Below are 11,494 nucleotides of genomic sequence, written 5' to 3' on the forward strand. Positions count from 1 at the left end.
ACGTTTATGTAACTTAAAGAAGTTTAAAATGCAAATCAGAGAAAGTTTCTGAGCAAAAAATTTGTCAAAAGTGGTCTCAAAAAGTCAATTTATATGATATTAGCCTAAATATTGTATGAGGTTCAAACGAGTTTATAGTGACTTTTTATTTCTTTTTATTTAATAAAATTGCATCGCAATTTGACTAAAAGAAACAAAACAAGAACAATATAAATTTATAAAACAAAAAACTTTTAAACCATTCTATAAATCCGGGGATTTTTAGAACTGGGGCCATTATTTTGCCCTGTTTTTCAAAGCCTGGCTACCCCAGTGAAGCTGGTTTCCACAGCAACCAAACCGGTCCATGGAGAGGACAATAGATTCCTGTCCCAGATTGGGGCCACAGAGACACAGTGCGTCCAATAATGAGAACACAAAGCGTGTTTTGTCCTTCATTCACACAGCTTATTTTGGCTTTCTATACATTAAAAGACAGTGATTACTCCGCCAGGTTCCGGAGGACTGCACAGTACACTCCAGGTTAGAAACGCTCTTTGTAGTATTCATCTTATTTTTGTCTTTACAACATTACGCTTTTTCCACTTGTTCTCATTAGGGTAAGAAGTTGCAGATTGCATGAATTAGGCCGTTTGCTGAGGTACAAATCTGAGGAAGTCTACCGTAAGCTCTGCTATATCGACTATGGCCCACAGTTGTCGCTGCTCATCAGCGCTGAGCAGCTGATGCGTCCTTTGGTCAGAGTAGACAAACAGCTTGCTGTTGCTCTGCTGCACTTTTGCCGCTGCGCAGCTCACTCACTTTATAAAGAGCAAAGCAGAGAAAAAGTGAGTCTGATTGTGATATTTTGTTTGTTCCGCCATGGTGAAACAACGACGCGTCAGAGCGCATTCCTCTTGCGCACCTGTCGCGCCTTTTTGTCGCAGAAGAGGATCTCTAAAGGTAAGACATCCCTATATAGACATTAAAATAATTGTTCCTTTATGCGCAATTTATATGCCTATTCCATTTGTTGACTTTTTTTCTTCTTCTTTTTGGTGAGGATTTGCGGGGGTAAGTTTTGCCCGTTAGCTTGGAGGGTAAACTTTTGTGAGTGGTCGGAATCTAACCCTAAAGAAAATGCTCCAAATATTAAAATACGACGGTCATATTACAGTGAAATGCACTGCTGTACTTTATAGGTGCTTGGTCTACCTTAAGTTATGCAATGAGGGATACTAAACTAGTCAGCACAGTTTTATTTAGCTTCTTCTTTCCCACAATCGTGTTTGTTTACAAATCTCACACAAAGATAAGCACATACACTAGACACGTGAAAACCCACATACATCTATTTAAATCAGTGTTTGGCGGATAACGGTGCCACTCAGTGCCATTTTTCACTGATGGTGCTATGGCCTGCTCAACCAATCCTCACCGGGTATACTGGCGGTCCTCTCTCATTGGCTACCTCATGGAGCTCTCTCTCCTCTTTTCCGTCGCCATGGAGAAAGCTCCTCAGCGCGCAGAGATCGTTTACGCAGACACAGATTCACTCGCGGCTCGTGAAAAGATGCCAGTGTGATCTCTTAATTCATCTCCTCACTGTTTTGGGTTGAATCTGTGCTCATTTGTTAGTACACAGTAATAAACAGACAGGTCGTGCCAAATATGTTTTCCCATGTGAGGATTTCAACATAGAGTCAAGCAATCAAAAGAAGAGTGCTCTGGTGTTTCCCCGTATACCCTAAAGGGGCACCCCTGAGCAGACAGGGTTAAAAGCCTTTTAACTCGGAGAAGTGTTTTATGTTAAAGCTTTAATATGGCGCAAGACTAACGGGAATATAACTGTGTTTTAACAGACGGCGCTTGGCGCTTTTTAAATTGCTATTAAAACGCGGAAGGCAGATTTTTTTATTCCAAAAAATAGTCAGAGTGAGGCCTCTGCCATGAGTCTGCGTCTCTGCAGCAGAGAGGATCAGATGAGGAGGAGAGGACAGACAGAGAGGCAGAGCGGAGAGTGGGCGGGGGAACAGAGGAAGGAGACAGAGTGGTGAGGATAAGGCATCGTTTCACTGATGCTGAGTCACATATCAGAGGGACCACAGCTGCATCCCATGAGTCTTTGGGAATAATGGAGGAGCTTGAACACACCTGCCCTCATCCCCGAACGGTAGGGCATCCGCGCCTGTGTGCGTTTTCTCGTCTTCCATTGCGCACAGAGTGTGTGTGACAGAGAGGGAGACAAAGGGTCCTGTTATGAAACAGATCCCCTCAGCATGTGGCTGTGGGATATGCTTAGAGTGCTGAGTGGACAGTGTGTGTGTGGGTGTTTCTGAGTGTGTTGCCAAAGGAGGGAAGGGGTCCGTACGGTAGCCAACATAGCATGAACGTCCTGCTGAGGGCGAAAATGCTGCAGCGAGGATTACAGAGCCTCCTATTTTAGGATACTCTTTCTTATCTCTTCTATCTTTTTGATGATTGCTCACCCTGGTGTGATTTCTGGCTTTAATGCTCCTAAAAACTCTCCATTTTGCCTTTTCCTCACCTCTGTCTCCACTCCATCAAGCCATTTTTTCTTCTTGAGAGCCAATCTCATTGTTAGTCTCATGTCCCATGTCCCTGTGGCTCTCTCTTTCCCCCCAGCCTTAATCCTTCTTATGCCAGATGTTCTTTGCTTGTGCCAGAGTGGGCATTACTGAGCGCCTGCTCTGATAGGTCAGGTGCCTGTACCTCTGGTCACTTGGTTTTCAGTCTTTACCATCTGCTGTGTTCAGATGGTGGAGCTCTGTTCTTCCTGGGCCATAGGTGAATCACAGGTGATGAGGTTGCTCCTCCAGTTCTGTTGCAGCCCTGATTTAACTCTAATGTCCTTGAATTGGAAATTGGTGGGTCAGTTTATGACAGGTAGGATTGTTTAACATGACGAACAGCAAAATGTTCATTAGGGTAAGATTGTGCATGCAGGTTGGTCCTCTTTTGCTTTATCTTAAAAAAAATTGCAATCTAGTACAGAAAGAGCACATTGTGATAAACCTTTTAAACTTAATGCTTTCTGGATCATAGTGCATATTAGGAGTTATGCATGTATTCACTTTTAAGCTCTAATAAACACTTTTAACCAACACCTCCTGGCTGTAGTGTTGTCTGTAAGTGCAGTGGAATGAGGAAGTATAGGAAAGCATTTAAAGGAAGAGGTTAGCAAAGCAAAAGTTAGATTGTCAGATTGATGAAGACAGTAGGCAGGACTACTGGGAGGCTATGTGTAGATAATAGAAGAGGCAAAGGAAAAGGCTTGTAGTGAGTTCTATGTGAGGCTGGACACTAAGGAAGGAAAAGGACTTGTATTGATTGGCTAAGCAGAGAGATCAAGCTGGAAAGGATGTGCAGCAGGTTAGGAAGCTCAAGGATAGAGATGGAAAGGTACTTATGAGTGAAGGGATGATAAAGGATGGAAAAAGTACTTTGAGGGGCTAGTCCACACTGTGATTTAATGTATTACCTGCGTAAATTCATTCATATTGTGCCAAAATGTCCAAGGAAAACTTTAGTTTTTGTTGACACAGTATGTATTGGAAACCTTTCCTTCTTTCCTTAAACTCAATGTAATCATTTGATGAAGCTCACATAATACAGAAATTCAATTCAGCTCAGTTTTATTTGTATAGCACCAAATCACAACAACAGTCGCCTCAAGATGCTTTATATTGTAATGTAAAGAGCCTACAATAATACAGAGAAAACCCAACAATCAGATGACCCTCTATGAGGAAGCACTTGGTGGCAGTGGGAAGGAAAAACGTATATTTAACAGGAAGAAACCTCTGAGGGGAGGAAGACAGGACAAAAGAAATGACCACAAAGCACAGCTGTTGCACATAGGCAGGCTACAATGTGCAGCTTATACATGTGCAATTTGAACTCCTTTTTGGGAAAACAAATATTCATCTATGATCCAGCCATGTGCATTTCCAAAGTTAGAGAAGTACAAGCATGCATTCATGTGGCACAAAGGTGGCAAAATTACTTACTTATCTCTAATACTGAGACAGGACCAGTCAGGATCTAACTGTCTACTGTTTGCCTTCGATACTTGTTTTGAGTTCTTTACTTAATGTGTTTAAGTTCGAGGTTCTGTTTGTTTCTTTTATAATTCTAGGATATTACAAGTCTTAGTTGTGGTGGTGTTAAGTGTGTAGCTGTTTTATTTTATTTTATCATCTTAGAGCAGGGGTAGGCAACTCACCTGAATCAAATGCTTAGTTCATTACCAGGCCTTTGGAGAACTTCAAGACATGTTGAGGAGGTAATTTAGCCATTAAATCAGTTGTGTTGAATCAAGGATACATCTAAAACCTGCAGGACACCGGCACTCGAGGCCTGGAGTTGCTTACCCCTGTCTTAGAGTTTTTAATAGAAGTTGTTTTGGTTCTATTATTGGTTTATTAGCACATTTCTGGTGTTTCTTTTTGTGCTTCTCTCTGTTGCATTTCTGTGTTTATGCCTTGGTCCCTCTCCGCTCCCTTCTCTCTGTCATCTTGCTAAGTGTTACTGTTGGTATCTCTCAGCCTCTTTAAATCATTACCGGCTTTTACTTTGAAAATTGTTTTCTTTTGTTTTGCTTCCTGTCTGCCTTCCCTAATGATTTTTACCTGTTGCTGACTGTGTTCCCCTGTGTGCCTCTCCCCCTGTTTCTCATTATTTGTCAGTTTTCTGTCTTTCTTTCATCTTTTATCACATCATCTGTTTGCTTATTTTAGTTTCTTGTGTTTTGAACTTGGATAGCTGCCACTAAAGCTTGCTTTTGCAGTTCATGAACTCTCTCCTGCATTCTGTCTTTGGTTCCACCTTTCTGGTCACTATCAGTCAGCAGGGATAAATGTTGACATTTTGAGTCAGGTGTCTCAAAATGTCAACTTACTGACTTCTAAGCAATCAAAGTTTTGAGATACCTAACTGGAAATTTTGACCAATGCATTAAGTGGCACAAGAGTTTATAAGCTGTCTGTTAAAGGGTATAGTGAGAAAGGTTCATAAGGATACCGAGGTGGGTCTTGATTTGTTACTCAAATTCGAGGTTGGTAATAAAAATTCAGTAAACAATAGCGGCATGTTTCTTTTTTGATTTATGGCAGTGAGGTACTGTTTTAAGGTCAATATAAAATATTTGGCATCATTTTTCCCTTCATTATAATGGACTACTGATGCATACATATATGCAAATAGAATCTGCCCTCTAGCTCTGTGTTTTCTTTTTTTTAAAAATCTATTTACCTTTTTAAAACCCCCTCCGACTCACCTTCTCTGTGTCACGTTTACTGGTTTGTCTCCATGCCAGGCCGGTTGCTGCTCCTGGAGGATACATGTTGACGTCAGGTGCCTGTTTATTCCAAAGAGGCTGAATCTGTCTCCATCCTTTCTTCCTCCTCTCACACTCCCACGGCTTTCTGTTCTGTGCTGACTCCAGGTCCCTTTTATCTGTGTGAATGAGATTCAGCGTTTCTCCTGCAGTTAACAGATGGCACGAAAAGACACATTTTCAGGCGTGCTGCAACACTTTAACCTTGATGTAGCTTTGACACACGCTAACAGGCACCCATATCTCACCTGTGCTTCCTTTCCTAGTGATAACTCTCCTCACCTTGTTGAGTTTGCTGCACAAGTGCTCTTCTTGTTTTGCATTTTTCCTGGGAGGTTTTTGAATCAGTAGCTCTACTCTTTATCTATCTGTGCCGTCATGTCAATGCACACACAGGTTTGCGAAAAGGTAAATGTCTGCCCGCACACACTGACTGATCGATAACACTGAGTGCAGCGCTGTCTGTTTCATGCGCTGCTGTCCCAATAGAGCGCAGACATCAGCTATGATCAATAACTTAATGGAGGTTACAGTAAGTGGGGAAGGGCGTGAAAAAGGAGGCATGCTGTGCATAGCTGAAGTGATAGATGAGTGTGTTTCTCTGCAATGCTTTTGGATGCTGAAGTAACTATCATCAGTCTCCCTCGTTCATTCTCTGTTTAACCTGGTCACTCTCTGTCCCAGACTCTCACGGAGCCTGCCATCTTTGCCAATGAGACCAGCTGTGACTGTCGCGCGCCTCATGAGAAGCTCACCATTGCTCAGGCCTGCAAAGGCACCCCAGGTAGACCTCCTGCTGTTTGGTATCCTCCTGTCTTGCGCACAGTCTTCTCCCAGCTTTGATGTTTTCCATTTACAGCATTCATCTGCAACATCTCCTACTGCACTACTCTATCACAATCACTTCTTTTTCTACTACTACTACCACCACTGCTACAGCTCCTATTGCTCTTGCAACTAATGGTTCTGTTCCAAGTGTTTGTACTATGAACTCTCAGAGCAGCTACTACACTCTTACCCCTGATGTCATTACCACCACTAGTTCTGTGCTAACTCCTTCCACTAAATGTGTTGTTGTCTGCTGTTGCCATTTTTACAGCTGCCACTTCCCATGTATTCTTGTACTTGCACTGCTACATTAATTATAGTATGTGAGATAATAGCATGTGTTTTTACAAGATAATTGGACTGAAATGGGCAAGTCATTACTGGTCCTTTTCATGTCACCACCACTGCTGGGGACGACTGAACTTGTAATTAATGTAGGGGTTTAACTACATATTGCAGTAACTTGCTGGCAGTTCAACTACACTCATTACTTCCACAAAAGAGTCTCTTTCTTTCTTTTGTCTTTGTCTTTCTGTCTGTTAGCATGTTATTTAAAAAGGTATGGCTATAAACTGCTCAAACAAATTATTGTAACGCTTTGAAAACACATTAGAAAAAATCATGCTGGATATCTACATTGATGTGGACTGTGTAATGGTTTAGGAATGAAAGCAGGAGGCTAGTCAATTTTGCTGAAGTTTAATTGCACCAACTCACTATGGTACTCAGTAGCTTGTACTCACACCAGTGGCCTGCTGGAGGTCATTTCTTTGGGTCAGTGCTCATCCTGTTCCTTCTGCACTAAGGAGCAGATACCGAGCCCTGTCCAGCTCTTCTAGAATAACTGTCTGTCTCCTGGTATCTCCTGCGTGCTATTGAGGCCGTGCTGGGAGACACCAAACCTTCTGACAATGGCACCCACTGATGTGCAATCCTGGAGGAGTTGGACAACCTGTGCAACCGCTGTTGGGTCCAGGTGTTGGCTCATGCTACCAGCAGTGATGCTGACCCTAGTCGAATCCAAAGCTGGTGAAAAACAGTCAGAAAACGATAAAGAGGAAAAAAATCCTTTGACTCCAAAAGCACTGCCAATTTGATCATGCTCGGAAACATTTAAAAATGTTTAAATGAGTCTCTGTGGCTCCAGATGAAGCTGTGCAAAAGTACTGTAAGTATTCTCTGTTTCTGTGTTTGACTCGAGGCTATATCCACTGTTACTCTAACAGCACACCACTTCACTTATGCTTACCTGTTCCCGTGATGTTGTACTGTTTTTGTGTTTCTGTATTTTCAGTGGACCGGCCAGTCAGAGTCTACGCAGATGGCATCTTTGACCTATTCCACTCTGGACACGCTCGTGCTCTCATGCAGGCCAAGAATCTCTTTCCAAACACCTACCTCATAGTAGGAGGTAAGACAGACCACACTGGTACGGTTTCACCTGTCCAGATTTGTTATTTAATCACCACACCTCACACGAGTTTTATGTATGTCGCTGCTGTGCTCTTAAAACAGTGTGCAGTGATGAACTAACCCACAAGTACAAGGGCTTCACGGTCATGACGGAGCACGAACGTTACGAGGCGCTGAGACACTGCCGCTATGTCGATGAGGTCTTGAGAGATGCACCCTGGACTCTCACGCCTGAGTTCCTTGAGAAACACAAGGTGTGTGTGTGTGTGTGTGTGTGTGGGAGGCGGGGGTTTGAACTATATAAGCTTTAAACTGGATGAAATATTTTGTTCACTAATCGGCTAAGTTTTGAGACACTTGTTGCTCAAAATTAGGATCTTGACAGTTCCTTGGGCTTTAAAGTTTGTGGTTTCAGGGTGAAGTTACCTGAAAGAAACTTACCTGCTCACATTCAGTCAATGGTGCAGGCAGTGTTAGCAATTAAGTTTATTTTAGTTTAGTTTTGCTATTAAATTCAATTATATTTCACTCAGATCTAGTCTAATCTAGTTTAGCTCCTTTAATGCTGCTGTGCTTTGATATACAGGTAGAGCTGGTCATTCACTTATCAGAAGATCAGTAGTTTGATCCCCAGGGAGCAAATACTGAACCCCAACTCCCCATCAGTGCATCTGTCAGAGTGTACGAATGAAATGCTTAGAGGAAGAGAACAAACGCGCTATGTGAATGTGTGTAAACGGGTGAATGAAGCTCGAGTGCTTCGAGTAGAAGTATTAGTAAATTTACTATATGTATTGCACACATCCACTTATACAAACCTGTCACCTGTGACCTAATACCTGTAGCTAGTGAGTAAAGTATTTGAGGAGGATGCTATGCTGTAAGGAAATTTTCTTTACTATTTAGGAGACCTCTAATGATGAAACGCTTGTGACTATCACCCTGAAATTCTGTGTGCAATGATGTGTTCATAACCATGCCATGTCTAACTTTAAGCATGCATATTTTGCCCTTGAAAGACCTCTGCTGCACGTTCACTTTTGTGTGTGCCAACAGTGCGTGTCCTTTGATTGTTCCTCAGATCGATTTTGTGGCTCATGATGATATTCCATACTCCTCAGCAGGAAGTGAGGACGTTTACAAACACATCAAGGAGGCAGGTCAGTGTCTGATGATTAAAAGGACATAAAATAACTGTGTTTTCCACCATAAAACATACCTGCTGTGTGTGTGTGTATATTAGGGATGTTTGTACCCACGCAACGCACAGAAGGAATCTCCACCTCTGACCTGATTACGAGAATTGTCAGAGACTATGACGTCTACGCCCGACGCAACCTTCAACGTGGCTACACGGCCAAGGAGCTTAATGTCAGCTACATCAATGTGAGAACATTTTACTGCACTGTGTTGTATTTCTAAACATCAGCTTAGCACAGATTAATGTGAAAAAAAAGCTGATTTTCTTCTTTTGAGAAAGTAACAGGTCTTTGGATATTGTGCATCACAGTTGTATGGAGCTTAATTTGCGATGTGACTACAAAGCTGCGGTGTTGAAAACTGACCTCAGACATATGCTTCCTATTTACAACATTCACAATTTTTGATTTAGGTTCTGGTTCTCCAAAAACGTGGCAATTATCCGCAATATTTTGTGCCTTCAGGAGAAGAAGTACCGGCTACAGAACCAAGTGGATCGGATGAAGGAGAAAGTTCGCACAGTTGAGGAAAAGAGCAAGCATTTTGTTTACCGCGTGGAGGAGAAGAGTCACGACCTGATTCAGAAATGGGAAGAAAAATCCAGAGAATTCATCGGAAACTTCCTAGAATTATTTGGACCTGATGGGACATGGGTAAGTAACTATGCAATGCAATGTCAACGCTTACTAAATATAGAAAAAACTTTAAAATACTTAATATCGTTTGGTCACTGGAATGTCTTTGACACATTTTCAAGTTTTATTCCCTGTCGCTTGTACTTTGATGTGATAACAAGTCCAGTGTGGTTGGGCCCAGTCTGTGGCGCCGCTGCAGGGGAGGCGTGATGAGCCGATGCAGCTCTGGTGTGTCAGCCTCCCCGCAGCGGCGCCACAGAGCGCGCCCCGTCACATTCAGTTTTCTCAGGTGATCTGATTTCCTAACATTTCAATCTTCTTTCCCCTCTCTGTGCAGAAACAAGTGTTTCAGGAGCGCAGTGGTCGAATGCTCTCCTACGCTCTGTCTCCCAGAGAGTCGCCCAGCAATAGCCCTCCCCGCGAACTTTCCCCCCTGCGCTCACCCTCTCCCCCGTCTCCCCCCGCCCGCTGGCACAACGCGCGGCCCTCGCCCCCCACCTCCCCAAAAGGAGCGTCTGCCTCTCTAAGCAGCATGAGCGAAGGGGATGAAGACGAGAAGTAGACGGTCACACCAACCCGCGCACGCGCACACTCACACGCAAGCACACCTCACTCACAAACACATGCACACACTCCTCCAAACACTGGCTGACAAACTGAAAAACAGTTACCCTCAAGGATGTTGCAAATATGCAATGCAGACGGTGATCATGGGGAATCTGAGCTGCAGAGCTAAGAAGCCATCACTGTCTCTGTTGTTTCTGGGCAACCAAGCAGACAGGAGGAAGAGGAAGGAAGAAGATGAGGACACAGTGTCAGATTTTGTAAGGACAGAAATCCCGTGCAGCATCTTTGACTGTCCAGCACTGATAGAGACTGTCAAACAGCTTGCTTATAATATCATCAGTTTTGTTTTTTTGTCTTATTATGTGAGATTATCATTTTCTCTTCACGATGCCTAGTTTTCTTGTAACCGGTGTGATAGCTATGCGTGAGTAGGCACAGACTTACAGAAACACCTCGTCTTACATTCAGTTCTACATATCGTCTACACTGAAACTGGTTTCATTCATTTTGTGTAATTTTGTGCTAGTTAAACAGAATTTAAACGACAGACCCCTGCGAACCCTAAGAGTAGCTGAGGCGATGCTTGGATAACGCACGGCCTTTGCTGTTTTAGACCGTGTTCACAAAAGCGATCACATTGAAATTCACTAATCACAAGTTACTTCTAAGATATTCATATGAAATTCTCTGCAGGAGCCCAGAAGAAGAACGTATATTGTCAAGTTTCTGAAATGCAGATGATATGTGCAAAAAATCCTAAGCAAAACCCATCAAGATACAGAAAAAAAGACATAAACACAACTTTTAAAGATCACATTTTTGGTTTTTTTTTTGCTGATTGTAAAAGAGACACAAAATCCAATCCTTGAGGCTTCATGCAACAAATAGTTTGATGAAATAGAAAAAATAGAGCCTTTGTTTATTAACCTCTTGAATGTAAATTGCATTTTTTAGACTCCACAAAGAGGTAATGTTATCACTCTCACATCTAGCCATATAAAAGGTTGCGTCTCACCTGTTAAAGGAAGCACTTGTGGATTTTCACCATTAAAAAAAAAAGCCATGTCATTTTTTAAGTCTTTTTTCATGTTTAGCAGAGATTTCTTTGGCTCTTTGGGATCTGATGTCAGCCGTCCACAAAAACCTGACAAACTCTGACGATACTTGAAATATCTCAAAAATATTAAAGCTCAGCGGGTGAATCGTCAGGCTTGAACATAGCGCTGTTCTCGCTGCGATGATTAGAAATGTACGTTGCTCACATCTGAGCAGACCTCTCTTCCACCCCAACAACACAGTAAGTACCCTATAATGCAACGTAGAGATCTTAATGTCCTGTACGCACTACATGTTAATCTGCACTATATGAACAAAATTTGGGAATGTGTGTCTTTTTTTTATTATTTATTTTAATGTTCAAATGAATCAAAATGTGAATAAAAGAAAAAAAATGTATAACAGAATATGAAGCAGACTTTTAGACTTTTTAATTGACGCTAAAAAGTTAAAGGTC

General features: G+C 42.3%; 1 protein-coding gene across 2 annotated transcripts; it reads left to right on the forward strand.

The window, feature by feature from the left end:
• Positions 1–468: 468 nt before the first annotated feature.
• pcyt1ba (phosphate cytidylyltransferase 1B, choline a) lies at positions 469–11,137 on the forward strand. Of its 2 annotated transcripts, none has more exons than XM_085418572.1 (8): positions 469–942; positions 6,023–6,122; positions 7,461–7,577; positions 7,682–7,833; positions 8,661–8,739; positions 8,823–8,965; positions 9,244–9,432; positions 9,752–11,137. In XM_085418572.1, the coding sequence occupies exons 1-8, from the start codon at positions 862–864 to the stop codon at positions 9,974–9,976; spliced, it is 1,086 nt and encodes a 361-aa protein (XP_085274698.1). In that variant the 5' UTR covers positions 469–861; the 3' UTR covers positions 9,977–11,137. The 2 variants fall into 2 exon arrangements, with proteins under 2 accessions (XP_085274698.1, XP_085274699.1); XM_085418573.1 differs by lacking the exon at positions 469–942 and adding an exon at positions 2,013–2,152.
• Positions 11,138–11,494: the final 357 nt, after the last annotated feature.

The sequence above is a fragment of the Rhamphochromis longiceps genome, linkage group LG9 (genome assembly GCF_057381845.1).
Source record: "Rhamphochromis longiceps isolate RC_006_pf linkage group LG9, R_longiceps_female_GT1.1, whole genome shotgun sequence".
NCBI lineage: Eukaryota > Metazoa > Chordata > Actinopteri > Cichliformes > Cichlidae > Rhamphochromis > Rhamphochromis longiceps.

Bases quoted from the DNA above. Each gene is read 5' to 3' on its own strand.
- pcyt1ba (XM_085418572.1), top strand. From the start codon at position 862: ATGGTGAAACAACGACGCGTCAGAGCGCATTCCTCTTGCGCACCTGTC. The intron at 943-6,022 runs GTAAGACATCCC...TCTCTGTCCCAG, and splicing joins GCAGAAGAGGATCTCTAAAG to ACTCTCACGGAGCCTGCCAT. The intron at 7,578-7,681 runs GTAAGACAGACC...CTCTTAAAACAG, and splicing joins CACCTACCTCATAGTAGGAG to TGTGCAGTGATGAACTAACC.